This window comes from Struthio camelus, chromosome 11 (assembly GCF_040807025.1).
Source record: "Struthio camelus isolate bStrCam1 chromosome 11, bStrCam1.hap1, whole genome shotgun sequence".
In the NCBI taxonomy this organism is placed as follows: Eukaryota; Metazoa; Chordata; class Aves; order Struthioniformes; family Struthionidae; genus Struthio; species Struthio camelus.
In genome coordinates this window covers 1862842-1888236 of record NC_090952.1, presented here as the reverse complement: position 1 = coordinate 1888236, position 25395 = coordinate 1862842, and the positions used below count along the sequence as shown (strand labels likewise).

At 49.1% G+C, this 25395-nt stretch overlaps 1 protein-coding gene across 7 annotated transcripts; it reads left to right on the top strand.

Moving 5' to 3' along the window:
• Positions 1-337: 337 nt before the first annotated feature.
• On the top strand, positions 338-23449 carry OCRL (OCRL inositol polyphosphate-5-phosphatase). Of its 7 annotated transcripts, none has more exons than XM_068956881.1 (23): positions 338-571; positions 1558-1637; positions 2468-2506; positions 3223-3330; positions 3406-3495; positions 3906-4026; positions 4114-4275; positions 4857-4958; positions 5435-5549; positions 7417-7533; positions 7686-7873; positions 9408-9519; positions 10576-10685; positions 11668-11803; positions 12746-12856; positions 13169-13334; positions 13562-13797; positions 17238-17261; positions 19627-19746; positions 19976-20060; positions 20587-20714; positions 21566-21677; positions 21796-23449. In XM_068956881.1, exons 1-23 carry the CDS (start codon positions 375-377, stop codon positions 21918-21920), a joined length of 2784 nt encoding a protein of 927 aa, XP_068812982.1. In that variant the 5' UTR covers positions 338-374; the 3' UTR covers positions 21921-23449. The 7 variants fall into 7 exon arrangements, 6 of the variants coding, with proteins under 6 accessions (XP_068812982.1, XP_068812981.1, XP_068812984.1 ...); XM_068956880.1 differs by having other exon boundaries at positions 3220-3330; XM_068956884.1 differs by lacking the exon at positions 338-571 and adding an exon at positions 846-913 and having other exon boundaries at positions 3220-3330.
• The last annotated feature ends 1946 nt before the right edge of the window (positions 23450-25395 follow it).

Sequence of the window (25395 nt, the reverse complement as noted above, 5' to 3'; positions counted from 1 at the left end):
GCCTGCGGCTCCAAACGGCACAGACCCGCGTGGCTGCGGAGCTACCGTGATAATTTGCCGGGGGGAGAAGGCGGGGGGGGGGGAAGCCCTTAAAAGGAGCCTTTCTTAGAGGAAGCCCTCTCTTATGCTTGGGTGGTAGCCGCGTTGCCAGCGGGGCCCTGGGTGGGCCGTGAACGAGGCGGGGGAGGTCGCCCGGCCGCCCCAGCGCTGCGCGGGGTCCCCTCGGCTCGAGCCCCGCGCGGCGCGGCGCGCTCCGCCCGCCGCCAGGGGGCGGTGGCGCTCGAGGCCGGCGCCGCTCTGCGCTGCCGCCCCGCTCTCCGCGCCGAGTCGCCGGGAGACGGAGGTCGCCGCGGGCCTGGCCGGGAGGCGCCGCCATGGAGCCGCCGCCCGCCGGGGCCTGGAGCTTCGCCGCAGCTGCCGGGGCCGGCCCGCGGGAAGGGCCCGGACCGGGCCGGGGAGCGGCGGCGGTGGTTTCTTTAGCGGCGGCGCAGAGCGTGGCCGGCCAGGAGGTGCGCGCCGGGCGGCGGGCTGCGTGTGTGCTGAGCCTGGGCCAGCGGCAGGGCCGCCACGAGTGAGTACCGCGCCGCCGGGCCTCCCGCCGCCGCCCTCGGCAGCGGCCCGCCGCCGCGCCGCCCGGGAGCCGGGGCGGAGTCGGCGGGGCCGTGGGGTGGCGCACCTGCCCCGGCCGAGGGGCGGAGGCGGCCCCGGCCGGCCCTGCCGGGGGCGGGGGGCGGGGGGGGGGTCTCGGTTGTTGTGCTTTGAGGAAGAGCCCGAAAGAGCTGAGGTGCGTGACCACCTTTCTGGTGGCGGGGCTCGAGGGAAGGTCCCGTCCCCGGCCGGTGGTATGTCGTTATCTCCGGATGCAGAGAAACCCCCGCTGCGGCTCGTTCTGGCCAAAGATGCGATTTCTTATGTTAGTTGCTCGGCCTGGTTCACTAGTGCTGCTCCTGCGGGGCTTTGGGGGATGCAAATGCTTTATTCTGAGAAAGCTTGCTTCTCTGCATCCTTTTTGGAGCCTCTCAGCTCTCTGAGCCTCTACTGAGCTTGCCTCAGTCCCGGAGGGGGTTGTGCCACTTTGGTTATGTCAGAGACCTTAAAGCTGTGGCGCCTGTATGTTTAGAGAAGCCCTAGGAATAGAGTAGATTCTGACTGTCATGTCTTCTGCTGGAGTTATCTCACTGGCTTTGGAGAAAGTAACCTGCAGGCAGGCAGATGAGAAGTTCTGTTTTCTAGCTGTCAGTTCCCAGTCTGCTCTCTTGCTTCTCTGGGCTTCCCTGAGCAGCTAGAGCTGCTGCCACCCTACAGCTAAAACTGCCCTGTAGCGGTGAAAGTTGAAAAGCGCTCGCGTTCCCACCGCATGCTCTAAATATATTTTCACCCACATCCTGTATGGATCTGAGCTTTTCTCTCTTTCTCTTCTCCTGTTCCAGTAGTATAGCAATAGAAATCATGCGTTGCATTTCTCCATAAATACAGCTCTCATTATAATATTAACATTTTGCTGTGTACAAGCAGGGGGTTCCTTTGGTTTTTCACAAGCCTTCTTTCTGTCTCCAGGATAATTATTCATTCACAAGAGAAAGAGTATGCTGATCCGGATTATATTCCCATCAACAGCCGCTTTAAATGTGTACAAGGTACTGACTGTTACAGTGGGTCCTCTAACCTTGTTGTGGCAGAAATCCACTGCCGTATATCAGCAAGAACGGAGCGAGGTCAGTGTGGTGCTTCTAGACCTGCCTCCTGAGCAGCCATGTAGATTGAAGGCTTCCTTGTGGAACTAACACTTAAGAGTTTTTGGTCTCCTGCTTCTTCCAGATCTGAGTGGGGAGTCTTTCCATCTCAGCATAGAGCTGCGATGAACTTGGCTAGTTTGCATGAATGGTGGGCTTGGCTGACTCAGTGAAGTAGGCATCACACAGAGCCAGTGCCTTCAGCACTTGTCTGTAATGGTTGAAAATTGATGGCTGCTGATAGCTGTCTGTCTTCTCCATAAGACAAGAGTTGGGAGGGATAAAAACACCTTTTTTTGCATAAGTTTATGCCCTCTGTATAATTCATCATAGTTCTGCCCATAATTTTTGCTGTATAGACAAGCTCTGAAGTTCACTGATAGGGTCTTAGGGGAAGAAAATTTTGTTCGTGTATACAGAGGGACTTCTGAGGCAGAAATGTCAGGCTGATGCTTTTCAGAGTAACTTTACAGATGTGGAACAAAACATCCAGATGTATGAGAGCTCTGAGCGTTACAGTTCTGGCCTGTGACACTCTGTTTGTGGAGAATGTCTGTCCAGGCTGACCAAATATGACTGTTCTCTCTGCTGGAGCCATTATTATTGTAGAGATGTAAATTAAAGCTCTTTGCTCCTTTGTCAGGACTAGAAGCAGGCAGTGTGTTTTTTATTGGGTACTGAATTACTCCAGCATTCAGTGTGAACTCTCTTGATCCTATTTTTCTCTCTTCCAGAGGCAGAAGAAACTCTACTGATTGATATAGCAACAAACAGTAAGTTGTATAACCAAGACAGTCACGTGGCTAAAGCTTTCAGCAAACAGGCTGGACGTGGGTCACAGATGTATGCTTTTTCCTCTTTTGTCTGCTATCTCATACTCTTCTTCTATACTTTGTGTTTGTCTTTTGGTTAGGTATGGATTGTATTTTCTGTAATGCTGTGGTCTGGCTCTTTTATGCTTCCTTGTAGGCATTCGGTTGTCATGACAAACATGGTTTAAATGCCTGGATGGAGGAGTTGCCATTTGTTAAACTTTAACTTCTTAAGTATTTCCCTAAGGTCCTGCCCTGCCCTCTGAACCTTTCTCATTTCCCTTCCATCCCTTCCCTTCCATTTGACTTGAACTTGAGTCTAGTTTACTGTCTGCCTTTTTAGATATGTGTTTGACATTACTCTGTCTAGGCACTGCTTCAGCCTCTCCTTTAAAGAAATTTTCTCACTACCTTTAGAACTCTTCTCTCCCCTGCTGCCAGGCAGAAAAGTATTCTTAAAACCATGAAAACATGACCGACGATCCTCCAAATGCGGCAGACTCTTGGAAGCACTGGAAGACTAGCTTAGATGCAACTTTGCATAGGAAAACATAGGTGGATGTTCGCTTCCGTTAATGAGCTTAAAGGATACCTAGTAAGCCTGGTCATTGTGAGGGCATAATGTCTGTGAACCAGACTTGACTGTGTCTCTGTGTCTGTTTTTATGCCTGAAGCAGGTTGCAAGATCCGGATACAAGGTGACAAGACAGCTGAACGGCTCTTTGAAATCCCTGACGAGGAGCGTTGCTTGGGCTTCCTTTCAGAAATACAGAGCATACAGGAAGGTAACCAGACCTAAAGATGAGTTTATGAAATCCTCAGATCACGAGCAGTTTCTGATAGGCCTATTTTTTTTCCAGCCCACTCAAAAGCTTCTCCTGAAAATAAGGACCCAGCCAGCTGGCATCAGGTGAAGAACCTCACAGGTCTATCGCAGGCCTCTGTTTCAGGTATTGAAGTGATTGTCACCTTTGTATGCTCTGTGGTCTGTGTAGTAATGGGGCTCTCAGTGGCAGGGAGCTATGCTTGACCCTGCAGTCAGCAATCTGGCTAGTTCTTCTCTTCCATTTCCCAACCCCACCTTATCCTGCTGAAGATAAAACATCCTGGTCCTTGGGCTCTTTTGCCCTGGACTGTCTCTTAATGAGAGCTACCTTCTGTCTGGTGCCTTGGTTTGTATACGTTAAGCTCTGTTCTGCCTTAGCCTGTGGTTAGTACCCCTTTCTCTAATTCCATGTCATCAGAGATGGTATATCGTTATACTGTTTACTCTTTCACTTTCTGTGGAGTTATATTACTTCTCGTTTTGAGCTGTGTTAAATTGTATTTGAAGGTGTTGTGTTTGGCTTCTGCATTACAGGAGCTCTGGGGTTTGAGGATGACTTCAATAGTATAAGCCTGGAGAAGAAAAGAAACGTACAAAATCACCAAATGGGATCTCGCCGGGAACCTCCACCTCCTCCTGTGCCTCAAAATAGACAGTAAGTAGCATGGTGAATCTGTTCCCTTTTTTCTCCTCTTCCTAGACAGCAGGACCAGTTTTAATTCTGCTCTTGCTTTCTTCCTAGATTTCAGCGAGAGAGAGAGGGTACCTCAAGGGACCAGCCAAAAGTAACCAACACTATGCGCAAAATATTTTTACCCAGCACCCAGTCAGGACAAAGAGAAGGTCTCATCAAACACGTGCTTGCCAAGAGAGAGAAGGAGTATGTTAACCTTCAGAACTTCAGGTCAGAGTTGTTTCCAGAGTTGTAACTGAGGAACAGTGTGCATAGATAGACAAAGTCTTTTCATCTCTTCTGTGAGCTCATATCTAGCCCAGGTTTAGAATCTGACCACTACTGATGGGTGGTCAGCTTGGATGGCTAAGCAGGCGTCAGTGCACACTCAAAGTGAACAGATTGCTGCATGCAGCTTCTCTTTTTGCATCGTTAGCCCTACGTGTGGCAGATCTCTTGACCCTCAAGTAGGACTGAAGTAGCTGGGCAGAAAGAGGATAAAGACGGCTTTGGCCACTGCTCTGTCTTAGTGTCACCATAAATGGCTTTTAAGAGCCAGAAGTTATTTGCTTTCCCCAGTGAAATGTCTTCTGTTTTGCAGCGTTCAGTAAATCTCTCAGATCAGCATCACTGCAAATGAGCCAAACCTAGAAGTATTTTCAGTTAACCCCTAGTCTGCATGACCCTCTACACTGACAGCTCACATGTTGCATCTGCTCCCAGCCTGGATGCTGCTGTATATGCACTGAAGAGACTGGGCTGATGCAGTATTTATTTTGCTTTCTAACAGTTCAGCTGCTTCTGTGTTGCAGATTTTTTGTGGGGACCTGGAATGTGAATGGGCAGTCTCCAGACAGCAGCTTGGAGCCCTGGCTTGTGTGTGACACGGAGCCTCCAGACTTCTATTGTGTTGGGTGAGGAGTGATGACCTCATATTTACTTACAGTGCTAGGTTTCTTGTTGCTCTTGCTTGGGTGCTGGTGGACTGTATTTATTTTAAGTTCCTGTTCCTGTCATGCTCTCAAAGGTTCCACAAAGCAGAGCTAAGCCTCAGAAGAGCAGTCTTAGGGAGAAGAGTCATTTGGATGAGGCAGAACATCTAACAGGAGGCGGGTATGACATAACAAAGCAGGCTTTCCTTGAGGCGTCTGCTGAGCCCTTTGGTTGTCCTTAGACTAAAAGTAATACCTCTCAGGGAGATGATTTCTAGAGTGCCTTTCAGTAGGGTCTCTAAGGCACTGTGGTGAAAGTCTGATGCTTTATTTAGCAAGTGGGAATGAGGAGTTTTTCTTCCAAGAAGAGATGCTCGTGGAGTTTCACATTGGACCCTCTTGTAGAAAGAGGCTGATTTATAGGAGAGGTAAGATGTGCTAAGCTGGCTTGGTTTTAGGTTCCAGGAGCTGGACCTCAGCACGGAGGCTTTTTTCTACTTTGAATCTGCCAAGGAGCAGGAATGGCTGGCTGCCGTGGAGAAATCCTTGCACCCTCAGGCTAAGTATAAGAAAGTGAGTCCTATTCAGTTATATGGGGTTATTGTCACAGAGCTAGCCTGATTGGAAAGAAAGCAGAAATGGGCTTGCCCTTTCTTCACCTAACCGAAAGAGCAGAGAACAGAGGACTCAAGGATGTGTACTTGGCACCTGAGTATCCTATACTCTGGAGAGCCTCTTTCTGTCTCACAGTCACAGAAGAATGTTTTACTTTGAAGTAGAAATTCATAAAGACAGAAATCAGAATAATTCTAAAAGTAAAAGAGGCAGGTATGAGGAAAATAATGTGCTCAATAAAATCACAGTAGTGAGAGTAACACAGAATTTGAACTCACATCTTTGTACTGTAGAAACAAGATGCATCTTGAGCTGTAAATTAAATGAATAGCTTTTCTGTGAAAGAATGGAATAATTTATATCGAGAGCAATCTTCCAGAGGAGGCTACCTTTGGATAGAGTTACTGCAGTTGCGATAGCTGGACTTTATTCTGACTAGTTGGGAGTAAACAGTTGGTTTTCTGCTGTGCTGTAGCAAATTTGCCTTTCTGCTGCAGGTAGCAGCCCTAAGTACATCAACCAGTTTCCCCTTCTTCCGTTAGATTATGCTTTGTCTGTCGCATACCTGTGCTGCTTGCTTTGTGTTGAGCTCAGTGGCATGTAACACAGATAGCCAAAAGCAGGAACAGAGCACCTTGCTGGATTGAGATTCAAAAAGAGGAAGCTAGGGGTCATGACCTGAAATGAAGAGAAGCTGATGTTCCTGTGCCTTTGCTTTACTGAATTTTTTGTCAGGCAAATTTTTCTCACCCTTGTGAAAGGGAGAGAGCGAGAGCATGATACAGCTGCAGGCAGGGGGAAGTGACTGAAACTGTAGATAAGACTCGTGGTTGCATGCAAATTTCAGTCCTGCCGAGTATACTGAGCGCTCTGGCTCTTCCAGTGTAGTGCTGTGGGGATGATTTAAGCTTCTTCCCTCACTACACAGATTTAATCCCCATAAATTTTAATGTTTTTACACTCCTGTAGTGAGCCAGTAGGCTGTGTGCTCAAGGTGATTAGGCCTTGTACCTGGCTTTGGAGGTGGGGGAACCCAGCCTTGGTTTTGAAGGAAGCTCACAAACAGAAGAGCAGTTGTGTAGCATGTGTCAAAGAATCAGTGGCAGAACTGAGATCACTGCTGGGACAGCGTATGTTGGCACTGTGTTAACATCTGTCGGTTGAGCCCTGTGGAAGAACCTCATCTCCAGAAAGAGGTGCTTTCCATTAGAGAGGAAATGTTTTCTGAAAAGCAGACAGTTCATATATCAAAAGGCAGCATCCCTGTGTTATCTTCTATGTGAGGCATGTTTGACCTCAGGAATTATGTACTTTTCTGTCCATTTCTCTCGGATATAATCCACTGGTTTTGCTGTAGCTCTGAGTAAGCAAAGATGAGCACATACTCTCAGCTGAACCCACAGCCCTCTGTGGCAGTCATAACAGGAAGCCTTCTGTGACGTGTGTAACTAGCCTGCTCAACGTCTAGTTGTTTCGCTGATTAGAGTAGTACTTAGTATAAAAGGCTGTGACTTAAGGAACAGACTCTGCATATTTGTTATGTTTTTGTTACCTCACGAGACAGCGTTGTTTGTAGAGAAACACCAAAGAGTTGGAGATGTACCGAGCTCAGCACCACTAATAGCCAACTGCTGTTGGAGGATGATAGATTGTCCTCCAAAAACTAGCTTTGGAAAAGGAGGTCCTTTGGGTGGTGTTGCAAGCGGGGATTGAGTACAAAACGCAGTGGGGGATTGGAAGGCTCAGAGAGACAGAACATCAGGTGGAACAGGCAAATCAGAAGTGCATTTCCACTGGGAGTTCAAGGTACCTTTTATTTTTGCAGGTGCAAATGGTCCGTCTAGTTGGGATGATGCTGCTTGTATTTGCTAAGAAGGATCAGCTGAGTAATATCAGAGATATCATGATAGAGTCTGTGGGCACTGGAATCATGGGAAAGATGGTGAGTCACCTAGGCCAATTTGTTGCTCCGCTGTATCCAAGTGAGAAAAGGCGTAGTCTGTTTTTTGTTCATGTTTCTATTCCATCCGCTTACTCTCGTTGGTGCTTCTTGTGTATTCTTGTCTAACGCCTGTCGATACCTGCTCTTCCCAGGGTAACAAGGGTGGTGTGGCTGTGAGGTTTGTGTTCCACAACACGACGTTCTGCATTGTCAATTCCCACTTAGCTGCTCATGTGGAGGACTTTGAGCGGCGAAATCAGGATTATAAGGATATCTGTGCTCGGATGACTTTTGTAACTCCTGATGACAGTCTACCTCAGCTCAACATCATGAAACATGAGTAAGTTTCCTCACTGTTTTCCATTCCTGAAGCCTAAGAAAACTGCAGCAACAGGAGCCTTAACACAGATAAATTTTCTGGCTTAGTTAACAATACAACTAAAAATGCCAAGGTCTCTCGTGTGCTAGAGCTCCTGCAGTCAAACTAGTGGGTCACCTTCTTGCTGTGGTGACTTGCGTGACCCATCTCTAGCAGCCCTCTTCTCATGTATTGTATATATAGTACTTTTATTTCAGCAGGCACCGTTCGTGAGTTGGCCGAATGTTACAGGGTTCGAAGAAAGTGGGGCAGTGGTTGTGATGAGAAATGGAGTATGAACTGTGGAAGGAGAGGAAGAGCAGGACAGAGAGAAGCACTACGTGGAGTGCTTTTTAAGCTTTTCTCAGCAACAAGTGCTTACGATTGCTATTTCAATTTCTTTTTAAGTGAACCAGACGATATACAGGTGCCACTTGATTTTTCTGGAGTGGCAGTGATGTTGAATAATCCAAATAAAGCCAAAATGTGTGCAGCAAAGCATATAAATTAAGTTTTCATAAACTTATATGCGAATGATTAATACTTCTGTATTCTATATTAATATTTGAACTATTGAAAATTGAAAATAAAAAGTAGACTGGATTAATGCAGAAAAACCTTCAAACATTAGATTATACTTGCTAATCCACTAGTGGAAATTTTGAGCGTTGACTGTAAACAGGAGGAGCTTTGATACTGGAAAGGGGTTTAGATTTTAATCCTTGAATGAAACCTTTATGGAGTAAAGGGAGAGCGTACCACACTAGTGTTAGTTCTTTAGCTGCTGACAATCAGAAAGCTGTAGGTCTGTTTGAAAGCCCAGAGAAGAACTGAGTAAGAGCAGGTGCTGATGAACGCAGAGATGTGGCTGATGGAAAAGACAGCACAATAAAATTCTGCAGATCATAAACTCCAAGGGAGCTTAACTCTGCTCTTGCCTATTTTAGACCAGTCAGTCTTTGCTAGGTAGGTGTTAAAGTACTGGCCTGATTTGATTTACAAAAAAAGGTAGTGGGAAACAGACTAGGAAAATCATAGTATCATATGAGGTGTGAATGCACAGATACAGGCACATAAGCTGGCGTAGCTGGTTAATGAGCAGGAATGGACTCTGTCATTGCCCTCCTTTGCACCAAAGAAAAGCCTGCACAGTAAATGGGCTTCTTGTGGCCTGAGAAACTGTGAAGCCAGCTGAGATACGCTGATTTTATTTCAGTAGACAGTAGTGAGGTTTTCAAGGCTTTTTTTTTTTTTTTCCCAGACCAAGTCAAACTCAAGCATCTCTCGTTTAAACTGAGTCTTCAATCCCATGTGGGATTCCAAGGGAGATGGAATTAGTATTTTCATTATTTGCCACCACTAGAAATTTCTACTGTCAGAGTCAGTCTTTCAAGTCTGCTGTTGTTCCGTGTGTCTCAACCTTAATCAGCAGCAGCCAGCTGTCCTCCCTTCTTTCCTGTGTAGCTTATGGTACTAACTTCTGGCTCTTCTCTTCCGTGTTTGTCTTTGTTTTCAGTGTTGTCATCTGGTTAGGAGACTTGAACTACAGGCTTTGTCTCCCTGATGCCAGTGAGGTGAAAAATCTGATCAGTAAGAATGAGCTTCAGAAATTGTTGACATATGACCAGGTCAGTGAACTCCACCTGTTTGCTCAGTGCTTGTGTGATCATTTTGCCTTGGCTGTTATCACAGACACCTTGTGATAATAAACTCTAGGCATAACTCGGGGTGTCTTGGTGACATGGGTTTTCTACTGTAGACGTCAGCCCACTAAACCAAAGCAGACTGTATTTGATGTTGAGGGTAACTGAATTACTGAAACAATTACTGTACAAGCTTCTCTGCCTCTCACTGGAAGATTTAGCTCTTACGTGTGAACTACAGGCTGGAATGTTCGAGTTTGTAACAGTGATAAAAGCTTCCGTAGTCAATGTCCTGGAAAAGGTATTGGTTTGGAGACTAGCGCCTGTAGTCAAGGCTCTGCTCAGCTATTCTGACCTAAATTCTGTGCTGGAGTCTGCACTGCTCAGTGATTCTCTGCAGCGCCCTGGAAACTGAGACAGCACCAGATGTGCCTTTAAAACAAAGGATCGTATCCATGAAATATGAACCAAAATAATTTAACATCGTATCTGACACGCAGATTAATGAACTATAGAACAGAATCAGGATTCATCATTTTTACTGTATTGCAGAAATTCATGCAGAAAACAATTGCAGCTTAGATTTTTGTGAGAAGAAACTAGGAAATTTGGCAGAAGAGTAAGAGAAAAGGAAGATAGGTTGTCAGCTAAAATGATTGGCAGCAAAATATTGATGATGGCGATGCTTAGGCCTGAAAACTAATGAAGGGATTTAACACTTAAGTGGAACAAGTAACATTTCCCTTAACTATTGTTTTATGCTGTCTGTGTGCTCTGGCAAGCAGTGCTGTGTTGACTAGTATTCAGTCTGTTCAGAAAAAATTCCATGGATGTGCTGAATTCCTGTCTTGGTTAAAGAGGTGGGATTCCTGAGGTGGGCTTTTGAGGATGACTGGTAGAATCTGTGGTAATTTCCGTAACTGTGGGATGCAAATGCTCTGTCTATAACTCTGCTCTTCAGAACTGTGCAGTGTGGGGTTCTGTTGGTTGTTTATGCTTTCCTGTTCTCCCCTTTAAGAAATATTGTTTTCCTGCATCTAGTTGAATATTCAGCGTACTCATAAGAAAGCATTTGCTGATTTCACCGAGGGAGAGATTAAATTCATCCCCACATATAAGTATGACTCTAAAACAGATCGCTGGGATTCCAGGTAAGTCTGCTGCTCATAGACAAGTTTACTTCTGACCTAAAAAGCATTTTCTCACAGAACTTGATTTCCTGCCTCCTAGAGCTAGAAATATTTCTCAGTGTTACGGTGATGGCTGGAGTAGACAAGCAGGTTTGTAATCCTTTATTTCCTATACTTTCTGCAATAAGCAGAGACGATATGTGTTGGCCAGGCACATGACTTGAAACCTCAGTTGCTATCAATTCCAAAATGTGAAGGAGGATAAAGAATGAACTCCTAGGAGGCCTGCACTGGGAGGATTTTTTACTGCTACCAGAGACAGAGGAACAGTATAAAAGGAATTGAAAGGACAGAAATGCAATCTCCGAGTCATACTGTCCCCTGACTCGCACACCAGCAGGACTGGCTGCCTTGTGATAGCAACAGTGATTCCTGCTTACTCTGTTTCCTGTGGACATGTCTGCTTCTGGTGTGGAAGCTTGCTCTGAGAGGAGAGGCTTCCAAGAAAGAGTTGCAAACAAACCATATAGCAGTCAGGTTTTACTCTGCCTGTGTTTATGAATCGGCACAACAGTTATTCTGAAGAAGGATAACCCGAGATCCAGACTTTGTAACATGATGGTGATAGCTGAGTAGGCTTTCCATGGTCGAAACCATGGGCAATGGATCGAGCTGCAGTGTGCAGTAAAATCTGGCAGCAAGACAAACCAGAGCAGCTTGGATCACAGTACACTTGGGCTTAGGCTATGGGAACAGTCCTATTTGATATGATTTTGCCTCCTGATGCTGGAAGGGGCAGGAATTTAACTGCTGTATAAGGAAATGGGAAGAAAGCAGAAGAAATGACATAGTGTTCAAGTTAAGGGAAGTGACAGGAATTCATTCCGTCACTGTTGATGCAGTGAGGTTGATGGTGGGGGGAGCTGTCTGGCCGTGAGAAGGAACATCTTGGATGGTTTATTAGGAGTGTTGGATTCCCGTGGTAAGCTGTGTTTCTTTGCAGTGGAAAGTGTCGTGTGCCAGCATGGTGTGATCGAATCCTCTGGAGAGGGGGGAACATAAGTCAGCTCCGCTATCGCAGTCATATGGACCTGAAGACTAGTGATCACAAGCCAGTCAGCGCGCTTTTCCGCATTGGGGTAACTTCCTTTATATGCTAGAGCAGGATCATAGCATGATTGTTCATTCCGTTAAGGTGACTGTGTAGTCAAGACACTTCTGTGAATGCTGTTGCAGACAGAGTAAATAAAAAAGAGCATTCATTTTGCAGGTATGCTGCTATTTGGCAGCCTTGCTGGCCTCAGCTCAGCAAACAACTCAGCAACTGTGGTCTTCATGTGCAATGCAGCTGAGCTGTGCAGTGCTGTGACAGTGTTATGTCACATTAATGCAGGTGATTGCTGGAGTTTATCCTAGCAAGTGTGGTCCTGTAGTCAGTAGAAAGACAATCCAATAGACTGCTTTAATGGCGCTGCTTAGCTTCCAGATATAACCTATGATATCTGCCCACGAGTATGAGCTCTGGAGGAGTTTACTGTGCCTCACTGGGGAAGACGGCAGAAACATGCAAACAGTTGTGTCTGCTGTCGTAATGTTGCCTCTGATGTGTTAAGAGAGAGGGTCACTGGTTCACATCTGAATTTGTTTGGTGGTGAATGGTTGACAGCAGATTCGCAGTTCCTAACTTGCTAAGTAGAGATAGAGTACGTGTCCATTTTTGCTAGCTCCTGCTGTCTGAGCAGCTCAGGTCTCCTAAAGGAGAGTCTTTCTCCTTTTTCCCCTGAAGAATCATGAGTAATGCTGCAAGATGCCTATGCTGTCACCCGCAGTAATTTCACAGTAGTGGATCTTTCTGTGACCCCTTGGCCAGAAAGACCCCGGTAAACATCTCTGCAGATGAAATTTGCTTAAAGTTGCCTATGTCACTTTGGAGAGCATCTGTGCAAATTCCCTTAATGTCTAAGGTGCACACAAGAAGCGCTTGGTGAAATCTTTCACTTCTGATGCAGTTTACTCGTGATGAAGAGTTCCTGTGATGCTGGTCAGAAACGTTTCTGAGTGTTTTTTCTGATTTTCCACAGGTAAAGGTTGTGGATGAGCAGAGATACCGGAAGGTATTTGAAGACATTGTTCGTATGATGGACAGAATGGAGAATGATTTCCTTCCTTCGCTGGAGCTAAGCAGGAGAGAAGTGAGGATGAAACCTGAAACACTGTCCGCTTCCCAAACACGGCAGCTTTAGAAGTGCTAGATCTACATTTAAAGACTTTGATTCACTAAACTGAATTGTAGGAAATTGAACTTCATTCATCCTTTTTTTTTTTTTTAACCAGGAATTGGATTAGAAGTGGCTTCTTGTCTTGGCTACTTGGCAGGTCTTCTGTTAGGAGTTCAGAATTGTGCAGGCACCTCCCAGTCACAGGTTGCCACTGCAGGGTCTGGATGGCTAGCTGTGTGTCCCTTTCTGTGTACTAATGCGATTTGTTTCTTCTTTGTTCTGCAGTTTGATTTTGAGAATGTGAAGTTCCGGCAGCTGCAGAAGCAGAAGTTCCAAATCACCAATAACGGGCAGGTCACCTGTCACTTCTCCTTCATCCCAAAGCTCAACGACAGCCAGTACTGTAAGCCATGGCTTCGGGCTGAGCCTTGTGAAGGTTACTTGGAGCCGAGTGAGTTGAGTTTTACTGCTGTCTCTAGAGTGTGCTGGTGTAGACTGCCATCCCATCTGTGTTCAGTCCTTCCGCTCTTTCCTGCGTCTCACCTTTCCTGCCATCAACCTTGTCTGTCTGTTTGTCGTCTTGCTCAGTTTTGTGGCCTTTGTCCCTGTAGCGTGTTTGTCTGTGTCATTCCTTCTGGAGAGTCTCTGTGTGTTCTTGAGAGCTCCTGCCTGTTTCAGATGAGAGCGTAGACATCTCCCTGGATGTGTACGTCAGTAAGGACTCAGTGACCCTCCTGAACTCGGGCGAGGATAAAATTGAGGATATTCTTGTCCTTCATCTGGACCGAGGGAAGGACTATTTTCTCACCATCAGCGGGACCTACTTGCCCAGCTGCTTTGGCACCTCCCTGGAAGCTCTGTGCCGAATGAGACGACCAATCCGAGAAGTTCCAGTCACTAAGCTCATTGACCTGGTAAGTAGTGGTGTTCCTGGAGTGCAGGCTGGTATGAATGAGCGTGCTAGGTCATCCTGTGGGTCTGTTAACAGGGAAGAGAGCCAATTCCCTTCTGCTTACTCCTAAACCCAGGAGTAATGCTGCCTTCTTGGGTCAGCTGTGCTGACTCTCAGCTGACTTGTTTCTTCCAGAGCTTGATGTGGTCTTTAATGATTCCCCTCTCCTGTGGCTTTCAACTGCCTGTATTTTCCCCCCTATCTCTTTGAGTAAGTTCTGAATATGCTCTGACACTCATGTTTCATAAGTATGATTGAAATGCTCTCCTCTGAGGTGCCTAGGTACTTTTGCAATTGTGAGGACTCCAATACCCTTTTCCATCTGAACACTTGTGTCATTTGCACTGCTCAGGGAAAGGAAAAAGCAGAAGGACAAGCAAAAAGAATTTGACAACGTTAAATGTATTGATTAATACAGCTCAGCAAATGACCGATCTTGCAGCCACTCTGGCCAGTCCCTATCGCAGTAACTACAGTGAGCAACTTCTGCAACGCAGAGATAACATCTCCTCTCCCCAGGCTGATTCGTCAGGCCCTGGCCTCAATTCCCGTCCTTCTGAAGCCGCTTGTATGAATACGTGGTGGTGCAATTGTGTCCCAGCCATCTCTTGTCCTTTTGGTTTCTCATGGCTGGTATTGGGATTAAACCCCATTTTTTGATCTCAGTTCTTGTTTTCAGCCTGCATTTGTTCTTCAGTGATTGTCTTTCCTGGCCTTCCTTCAGTGAGGTTTAGTTTTTCCTGAGTTTGTCTATTTACCTATTTTTGTTTAGACAAGAAAGCCATTTCTTTTTCTTTCAACTAAAAGGTTAACTCAGTCTGATTCTGTTCTTTTAGTTTATCTGGTACCTTTCCTCTCTTATACTTGTGGTCTCACTCTTCTGTGCCTTTTTTTTTTTTTTTTTTGTCCAGTGGGATGCTGTTCTTTCGCAACTGTGGATTTGACAGCCTCTACTCCCTCTTGCTTTTAAACCCTATTCTCTTCCCCTGACCAGTTACAGCCACCGCTCTTGCTGACTCTTCCACCTTTTGTAGTAAGTGGCTTTTTTTTCTCGCAGGCCCAATATGTAAAAAGACCATTTTCATACTAGAAATTTTATTACGTAATCCCAAGGTGAGGCTAAACAGAATCCAGGTGGCAAGACAGAGTCTTTGCCTCCTCAATTCAAACGACTAATCTAGGCCTCAAGCTCCTCATACTTTTCAGGATCCTATTCAAAATCATTCTTCTTGTTTTAGAAACGCGTACAGCTTGGTTTGGAGCATTTCATCAGTCTTGGCAGCTTCTGCTCTTGCTTTCTCCTGCTCAGTGCTACACACTGACTTCTCTCTTGATGGACAAGAACTTAGGCCTAGACTCTTAGCTTCTGCCTTTGAGAACACATTTTACAATTCGTCAGATAGTAAAGTAATACTTTGAGATCTCTTCTGCTTCCTTTACCTCTAGATTTCCCTCTACTGTTATTCATTGAAGCCTGTAGGAGGACAGGAAGCAAAACAATCTGAGAGGAGCAAAACATGAAGGCACTTTGTCCCAATATCCACAGCAAAGAAGCAGTCTCTTGTGTTAGGTCAATGTGACTGCCGTATTTCAGTCAGGACACGTTAAGCAATCGCAAGGAATATAATATATAAGCGTGCAAAGCAAATTTTAGAAGTTTAGGTTATAAAGCTACTGTCATGCTAGAACTACTTTAGGTCTGTTGTTTTTGACCGTACCTGTGAGTTGAGGAAATTCTTTTGAGACAGGAAAAGCTGAGCACTTTCTGCAAGGAAAACTGGTGAATGCGTTAACCACTGTGCAGCCCAGAAGCATTTTGGTCCAATTACGTGCCCTTAGCAGTTGTTTGGGCTGTGTATGAGGAAGGAAAAGTGCTTGTGTATTAAGAGCCGTTCTCTCCCCTGCACTTACATAGTGGCAGGGCTTATTTATTGCATCAAAGACTTCTCAGCCTGGATGGACTGTGCAGGTTATCTTCAGCAGAGGGAGAGCTAGAGGGTGCAAGAGGGCAGTAAGGGCCTGAGAGCCAGCTTGGTGCAGGATAGCAAAGGGTAGGTGGGAGCTTATTTTGAAACGGTTCTCTTAGTCCTCCTGGGAGAAGCTGCAGGTACTCAAGCATTTTTCCTTTGGGATTTCAGTATTTGTGTTGCATCCTATTTTTTTCTTGGGATCCTACTGTGGACTTTAAAAAGCCTGTTGAACAGTCTTTGACAAGAGCGGGTTAGTCTCCCACAGCTAGTAGTGTTGAGCACTACAGGAAGAGAGGTGAACAGCAGGGCGAGCAGTCAGGTAGAAGCGAGGCAGTTGAGATGACTCATCCAGTTATGAAATAAGACTTTCTGTGCAATGTGGCTATGCGGTGTCTCCAAACCTGTGACTGTAGTCCCTCCCCCTGTGTCTTGGAAGAAGACCCTGCGCTAGCTCATGTTTGGAGCAAGCTGCTCTCTCTGAGGGGCCAGTCTGTTTTGGGGCTGTGTTAACATGTAGCAAGCCTGTCCGTATGGGCAGCTTCCAGAGGAGCCAGGTACCGCAGGAGGTGCGAGGGAGCCTGAGACACAGCTCCCTGCCTCATCGAGACATGCTCCTAGCTGCTGCAGCTACATCTCCAGCTCAGTCCTTGAACAGGTTTCTGTTGCTCCCACACTGAAAGGTTTATCCACCAAAACTCAAATTTGGGCAACCTGCTTCTGTTTCCGCCTTTGAACTCCACTGTTCAATGGAGCTGAACTGCTCCTAAGCTGCCAGCCCACACTGCATGGATAGATGGATGCTGTATTTCAGTACTGGCTGAGGGATCAGATACGCAGCCTAGAGGGGGCTTTGGCATGCTCCTAGTTGCAGAGAGTTAATGCTATTAGGTTGAGACAGACAAGCAGCGTGGGGTTTTGAGCACAACCGTTCATTTTCCTGACTATACACAAAGCTGCTTAGGGGGCCTGTCAGTGACACAGCTGCCACACACTCCGAAATACAGCTTTAGCCTGAGATAAAACATTTGCCAGGCCTGATCACAAGGGAAGATGGCTGCACTAATACAAGGATATTTGTTTCTGATCGGGAAGATTCAAGAAGGGGAATGAATGGGGACTTCTTCCTGGCAAATGCCTCTCGTCTGCCTGCAGCCTGAATGTTTACTAGCTAGTAAGCAGTGCAACTGCAAGGCCGCTGGTAGGATTTCATAGAAATTCTGTCGGAGTTATGCATCATGTGAGCAGGATTTCGGCTAACTGGCAGCCAAATCTCCTGCTGCAGGTTTAACTTCAGCCGTGTCAGCAAAATATGTGAAGGAACTGGCATTCAGTGGGCTCTCACAATGCAAATTAGGTTTCTGCTTAATCTTAGATCACATTCCCTCTGTTAATGATACTTTTTCCTCTTCTCTCTTTCTCACTCTGCTCTCAGGGAGAAGACAGCTTCTTAGAAAAGGTAATGCAAGCGATTCCTGGGGAAGTCTGTTTCTTGCTTGTGTTTGTGAAGCAGGAGAGTTTTTTCCTTACTTTCTACTGGAGAGGGAAGGGAAGGTGGGTCCAGCAGGGAGTGCTCGTTCCAGCAAAGCCTCTCACTGCAGCTGAGGGCCCAGAACAGATGAGAAAATGTAGGAGCACAAAGTGACCCTGCAGCCAAGATGGGACCAGCCCAGCTGACCTGCTTAAAGCTCACCTAATTTGTTTTAAGCAAAAAACATTCTGTAATGATCCAGGCACAGAAGATGAATCTTTCCAGAAAAAAATGGCAACCTGTGGCATATCTGTATTAGTGCTATCCATGCATACAAAATGGGGTTCACCATAGCAGCCTTTTCAAGCGTATAGGGAGAGGATTCAGCTAGCAAACTGAAATCTGTTGCTGTTTCCATCTTGGCATGTCCTCATGGAGGCCTCTGGAGGGCCTCATGTAGGAGACAGGAGTTTCTCTGCTTCCTCAAGCAGCAAAGCTCACGCTGCTTAAGCAGGATCACTGCTTTGCACTTGTGCCCTGCACTGGAGGCTAAATGAGTCAAACCTGTGTTTCGAAGAGCAGGTGGGAGACGGATGCTGTTGTGTGCATAGCAGTATTGCTCCTGCTCTCCTCCCTGTGCCAGTTGGTAACCAGTGTGAGTGACTTTGTGTGAGCTTCCCAGGCTGGGTGACTTCTCTCCCTCTCCAGGCTGTGAGTACAGTGACGGAGTAAAATAAGAGAGGAAATGAATGTCCTCCTCTCCAAGAGGTATCAGACTCAGGTGTTGAACCAGATAAAGCCCTCAGTCTTTCCTGATCGTGAGGAAGGGAAGTTTGGTGCCTGTCTGCTGGGAACAACCTTTTGCAGAACATCTCCCTTCCTGAACAGCGGGAGAGATGAGACTTCCTTTCTCTTCCTCGCACAGGGCAGGAGAGGGCGCTCGATGCCCAGCCAACACACAAAGATAGCTGAAAGCCCTGTGTCTTCTCCGCCGCCGCCGCTGCCCTGAGGAGCTGGGGAGGCTCCTGCCTTGGGGTTCTCTGCATGTCTCTGAGTCGTACCCTGGGCAACCTGATGGGGTCAAGTGCTGCTCTGGCACTCAACACCAGTCCTCCCATGCCATGGAGTGGGGTTTTTCTCTTGAAGAGCCCTTAGCTTTCAATGAGGGTCCGCAGGTCTTGCCTTTCCCCTGTTGGAGGAGAGCTGTAACGCACTCACTTTTGCCTAACATGCTGCTCGCCATCCTTCCCTGTATGCTTGGATGGATGAGGCAGATGTGTAGCCATGACCCAGCATCTTCCAGCTAGGTAAAATTTAGTGGTGCATGGGGGCAAATTTGTACTGTGCTATGGAGCTAGCATGGCTGGCCCTCTTGTCAGGAGGGACTCCTGTGCTGATCTGAGGTATCCCTAGCCACGCTAGGGGAAGCCAGACCCAGCCCATGCTGGGTGTTGGTGACTGCATGCTGCGGAGGGGCAGAGATCATGGATGTAACGTAAGCTGACAACAAAAATTAAGCGCTTTGCATTTGGCTTGTGGCACTCCTCTCTGCTGGTGTCCTTGGGTTGTGTTCCTGCTTGTGCCAGTCTCTTGGTGGCTCTGCCGAATGTGCTTCGGGAGACCTGGGTCTGGCTTTCTTCTTGGAAGCACATGGAAACATGAATGACTAAAATGAGAATAAACTGAGACAAGAAAACGTTGATCCTGTTAAAGATTGGTGTGATGTAGATGGAGATTCCCAAGAAGTTGAGCAAAGTCAGCTGCCTCGTATGAGTAAGCAGGAAAATATGACAATGCGAAGAGGGTAGTCTGTTTTCAGCAGAGACCTCCTTAAAAAAATAATTCAGTGAAGAAACTTTGAACACTAAACTCAGTTCAGTTTTCTAGAGAACAGATCGTCAGAGCACACAGAAACCAGTAAATGAATATCCCTGACTCAACATCCAGATGAGATCAAATAGATGAGCAGGGAACTGCAGTTGAATTTAGCCTAAAACGTGGAAGCTAAAGCAATTGGGGGACTTGAGAATGTTTGATCTGCTAGAGCATCAGCTGCAGGATGGAAGTTGTGATGTGAACAGGCCATCTTGGATTGCCTCTTGGATTGCCTCCCATCCTGTGGGAGCCATTTGGGGTGAAGCTCTCCTGAGGTGTTGCTGAAACTGTTTGCTGTGGTTCTGTGGGGCAGTGGGAAGGAGTGGAGCTGGGATCAATGGTGGAATGGCTCTGTGCTGTACAAGCAGGTAATGGCCAGATGAGTCCTGCGTCCCACTCTCTCCCTCTCTAGGCATGCTTCACAAGACCATTAACAAAGGGAATGAGGTTTTCCTGAAACTGTGCTCTTTGCCACCAGGAGAAATCAGTTCTGCAGATGGGCTCCCTCGACAGCGAGGAGGCAAGTGAGATACCGCTGCAGGTGCCAAAGGAAATCTGGCTCTTGGTGGACCACTTGTTCAAGAATGCCTGCCACCAGGTGAGGGAGAGGGCCTTTTCCTGTACAGTGAAGCTCTTCAGGGCTTGGTGACCTGGGAGCCTGCTACTGTACCATCAGTAGCATCTAGAGATCAACCCCAATTTGTTTTTTATAAGGCAAGATTTCTCCTCTATGCTTGAGATACTAGTTGAGGGTACCAGCTTTCTCTTAGCATCTGTGGGGAAGGCGAATTTGTTTGTTCCTGTGCTGACTCCACTGTCTTTGGCAGGAGGACCTCTTCCAGACTCCAGGCATGCAGGAGGAATTGCAGCAGATCATCGACTGCCTGGACACCAGTATCCCTGAGACAATCCGTATCCTTGCTGAATCTGGCTTACCCACCTCTTGGACCTGTACTTTCCCAGGAGCAGACTAACTCCCTTGTAGCAGAGCTTGTCTGTGACTTTGTTTTGGCGGGATCCCAGCTGGAGGCCTGGCTCCCCTCTCTCCCCCTACAGATGATATCTCTCAAAGCTGAAGGCAAAATTTTGGAAGCTGGAGGCTGCTGTGAGGCTGTACCAAGTACTAGAGAATGGGCACCTGGGGGAGCATGATCAAGCTAGTGAAGCAGAGCAGCTCGGTGGGGCTGGAGGTATTGTGGAGGGACTGGTGAGCAAAGGCAGTGCTGGGTGGGTGTAACAGCATTTTTTTCCTGGGTAGGAGAGAGCAGAGGAAGGTGGTTCTGGTATCAGGGAGCAGTTCAGCAGGCACAGAGCTTAGTGCAGTCCTGCAAGGAAGAAGCAGAGGCCAAGCAAATGGATAGGAGGTGAGGCAGGGAGCAGATTGGGGGAGGAAGGGGATCCAGCTGCTCAGCATGCCCCTTTACTCCCCATGACCCAGCGGGCAGTAACCACTCTGTGGCTGAAGCACTCCTCATCTTCCTAGAGGCTCTGCCGGAGCCGGTGATATGCTATGAGTTGTATCAGCGATGCCTCGACTGTTCACACGATAGCCGGCTGTGCAGACAGGTGCAGTGCTGCCTCCATCCCCGTGTCCCCACAGTGCAGGTTTTGGGTAGCTTTCCTCTCTGTCTGTTCCTGTGAGCTCTGGCTTAGTTGGATTTGCTGGACCCTGCTCCCTTCCCATGGGCTGGCAGGCAGCTTTGAGAGCAGGTGCTCTGAGCTCCTTCATGGTGGGCAGGATGGTGTGGGTGCTCTGGTAGTGCTCTCCTGCCCTGCATTGGCTTAGGTGTCTCCTGAGGCACTGCAGCACTCCCTAGCAGTCCTGGGAGAGCTAGTGGCTTCCAAAGAGATTCCAAATGTGCCCTATGCCACCCTGAGCAAACAGGGATTAGCAACCCCAGGGAGTGGAAGAGCCTCTATCAGTCTCAAGGGCTTAAGCACCTGCTAAGAGCTGCAGTTGCTGTGCCTGCGCTAAGAACTGACTGAGCAGAGCTGCTGAAATAGCTGGTGGGGCAAAGAGCGAGACCAAGCAAGTGTCCGTGGGCAGAGGAAGAAGTCAGGTGTGTTTTCAGTGCTAGCCTGGGGAAACCTCTCATCCTGATCCTTGTGCTGTTGCTGTGCAGCCAAGGAGGTGAGAACTGAGATATGACTGGGAGACAAGCAGAAAAGAGTGCTGTGCTGGTTCCTTCCTAGTTGCGCCTGTAAGTAGCATTAGCAGGAGCCAAAGCCTGTGAGTGCCATCATCCCTAGGCTACAGCCAGAGGCTTATTGCTTTCCTTCTGGGCTTATGACTTGCATTTGTGGTCATACAGTGGCCCAGAGGCAGCAGGAGGGGGAAGGCTACCCATCTTGAGACCAGGCTGCTGCAGCTGGAGTGATGGGTGCTTAGAGAGCTTCCTGTTCCTGTTTCTTTGCAGGTGATTTCTCAGTTGCCTCGTTGCCATCGCAGTGTGTTTCGATACCTAATGTCATTTCTCCGGGAGCTCCTCAAATACTCAGAAGACAACAATGTCAGTGCCAGCATGATTGGTAAGTGTGTAGCCTGTCTGCTCCCCTCCTGCTGCTGTCCCTGAAATGTAACCCCTTCCCCAGAGCCCTTCAGGGTCTCCTTTCCTGTCTGATAATGGAATCTTGCCTCCCTGTGCAGCCACCCTGTTCACCAGCCTCCTCCTGCGACCTCCACCCAATCTGATGGCAAAACAGACTCAGCAAGACCGCCAGCGTGCAATCAACTTCCTCTTCGGCTTCTTGCTTGCAGGGGACGAGGAGTGACCCCTACATATGTGCCAAAGCTGGGGCCCTGCACTGTAGGGCCCTGTGCTGAGGCCAGGCCTCTGACAGTTCCTGAAGTTTGGAAGGCTCTGGGCTATTCAAAGTGCCGTGTTTACAGTCAGAAAGGAAGTGTTCTCCTCTCCTTCCCGCTGCTGTACCCTGCACTGCAGAGGACCTGCACGCTCATTGCACTGCCATCCAAGTCAGGAGCCTTCTGCTTTCTCTCTAGGAGCTAGGTGGCCCTGCTGGTGCTGAAGCACTGTGCCAGCAGCCTGGCCTTCCCCTGGTAGTGTCACCAGTTCCCTTTAGCCGTGCTTCTCTCTCCTTTCCTCCCCCAAGTCCCTCGAGCCATTGCTAGGAAGGGTAGAGACTGCAGGTGCTTTTGGAGGGCTGGGGCAGAGCTGGCTGGTGCTCAGCCTACACGCCGTGCCACTAGGTGGGTGAGGCATGCATGCTGGTATGTACTGGTGTTACTGGTCAGTGCCCTGCGCTCTGTCCTAGGCTAGCATTCGTCATATGTCACCCTCTGCCTTGAAGCAGACCAAGCTCGCTCTGTTACCCCATCACTGTGCTATGGAAGGACAGCAGCTGTGCCAGGAGGGTTAACTGGACATCTGGCTTCTTTCCTCTTCTCCAGCAGTGTGTTATCCTCTTCCCTTGGTTTTGGTTTGTAAGGCTCTGGCACCCAGGCTTTCTCCTGCTCTGGCTTTCTGGCACTGACGTGTTGGCCTTGTTCACCTCTCCCTTCTCCTGTGCCCTAGCTTTGCTCTGGGACATCTGGATTTGTGACTGGCTGCTGGAGAACCCTGATTCAGGCAGTGTGGTTACACTCAGCTTCTCTAGGTCTGTCCGTGTGTGCAGGCACTGAGTAGGATGGAGAGAACAGGATGCAGCTTGTGTCCCTCCCAGCCCTGCTTGATGAGCCTCAGGGATAGGACTTGGTCTGGGTGAGCAGGGTGGTGGTGGCTGCTGTCCTTCCCTTCTTCCTGAGGTGCTGCAAGCAGGAGGTGAGGGAAAATGAATCCACCTCGGAGCTTAGGGACTGATGGTCATGTGGGGGGCTGATGTGCTAGGGTAAGGCAGAGCTTGGGGTGGGGTGGGGTGGGGTGGGGGACCCCCCCTTGAGGCTGGCACTGATGGGTGCAAGAAGAAAGGCTTGTCCTTACCAAAACACTAAGCAAACACTTGCCAACTTGGGCCACAAGCCTAGACAGGGACCCCCCTTGGGACCTTTGGCGTGGGCTGCGACAGGAGCGGTGTGGCCTCAGCCAGGGGGGAGTCTGCTGCAGGAGGTGAGGTGAGTTGGGACTTGCATCCAGGAGAGGCTGGCTTCCTCACCAGCTCCCATGCTCAGCCTAGGCCCTGTGGGGCCTGGCCGCGTCCTGTGCCGCTCTGTGTTCCCTGTGCCCTGGCTGAGCTGCCAGAGGCTCCTGTACCTTGTGCTCTTCTTTTTTTTTTTTTTTTAATTTTTAAATTACATAATTTATTGGGAATCCGTTTGTTCCAAATAAACCTCCGTTGTGCAATGAGTAGGTCTGCTGGGCTGGGGCTGGCCTTGCTGCTTGCATTGAGCCTGCCATCCCTCATGCATTTGCTCTGCAGTGTGTGCTAGGGGTGGCTGTGCCTGGTGGAGTTGCAGCTCTGTGCTGTGCTGCCCATCTCCTCCAAGCCCGAGGGCTTTGGGCTGTGGCTCTTTCTGGGGGGCCAGGAGCCAGCACCTTCAGAGGCTGCCCCAGCGGTCTGGGCAGAAGCTTGGTGCCAGCGTGCTGAGCACTCCTGCATCCCCAGGGGTGCAGCCTCCTTCCTCCCTCTCTCTCATCTCCTGCCTCTGAATACTTCTTTCCAGCCCCGGTGCTACTTACTGGGGCTTTTCCCCCCACCACCATGCTGGAGTGTCATCCCTTGCAGCTTGACCAAAGCCCGTTGGACAATGTGGGCAGGCATCATCCCTTGCCATGTAGAGGCAGCCCTGCCTGGCACCCCCAGCTCCCCTAGAGGCACCAGGTGAGGCCCAGGGCTCAGGGCTCCCTCTGCACAGGGACAGGCTCTGGCCTTTCCTGGGGAACGGGAACAGCTTGGGTGTTGGATATGCCCAGCTGTTGCCTCTGTCTCACCATCCCTAATGGTTGAGAGCAAAGGGTTTAGGTCTTCCCCTGCCAGCATGGGGCAGAAATCTTGGCCATCCTGTAGGGATGCTAGCACCACAGCATGGCACGGGGCTCTTGGCATGCCCAGGCAGCAATGGCTGCGGTCCCTTCCAGCCACACTGGCTCAGCAGTTGGGTCAGCAGTGGAGAAAGCAGGGCACATCCTGCCTCAGGAAACGCCTGCCGGTGTCATCTCCATCTGCTTCCTGCCGTCTCCTTGAGAGCAGGGCTGTGCCCAGGCAGCTGCGCTCAGCTTTGTCATGGACTGGACCGGTGCAAGGTGCCGGCATTGTTCCCGTGGCCACTACATTCCTGGCACTGCCGGCGGAAATGCCAGAGAGGGCTCGAAGTCCTGCTGCTCTCCAGGGACAGGCCCAAGGGCTGGGCCTGCACAGGGCTTGGCCAACAACACAGGGGTTGATGGGGGACCGAGGAGGCTGTTGGCACACCTCTGTGACCCCTCTGTGGAGGTGGAGCCTTGTACGTGCCCTACAGCCTGCCAGGGATGCTAGGAGAGCCTGACAGTGCTTGGGGTGCACCATGCTGGACGTGTCAGGGTGGTGGGACTGGTGTGGCCCTGTAGCAGCAGTGGGATGCAGCCAGAGGTTCCCGAGGACTGCAGCGGTGGCTCAGCCAGTTCCCATCATCTCTCCCAGCACGCTGAGCAGCTTTGCCTCGCCACTCAACACACTGGGTCTCAGCAGAGAGCCCTGTCCTGGCCATGCTCTGCAAGGCACCTGCACGTATGCCTAGGGATGGCAGCCAGGTGCTTGCATGGGGTGGAGAAGCTGCCTGCACCCACCCCAGCCCTCAGCCCCTGGGTGCTGAAAGCTTGCAACCCTCCTGCTTTCCCCACCTAGCAGCACTTGCAGCAAGCAGCCTGTTGCAGTGCCAATGATGCTGCTCCCGCATCGCTTCTCCCATGCCGGCACACGCCTCCCGCTGCTTGCTCTGCCCATGCCCGTTCCCCCAGCACTGCTGTGGCTCCCTGCTGCAGGGGACGGATCTTTGCTGCAGGTAACGTTTGAGGAGCATGAGGGAGCTTGGGCACCAAGAGCTTGGAGGAGCCCAGCAGCCTCCCACCTGCCTGCAGGCAGCTGGCCAGACCAGGAAAAGCCAGAGATTCCTCAGGCTTTCCCAGCCCAGGAGCCTTTTCCTCCGGCACCAGCTGGCCACAACCCAACCGGGGGTCCTCCCTGGCCTCCTTCTTCCAGGCTAGCATGGGAGGGCTGGGGTCAGGGCCCAGCTGTGTATCTGCTGGCTGCAGACCAAGGTCCCCCTCCAGTGGTGCCCAGCAAGGCCGAGCTGCAGGGCATCGCTTGCAGGCCT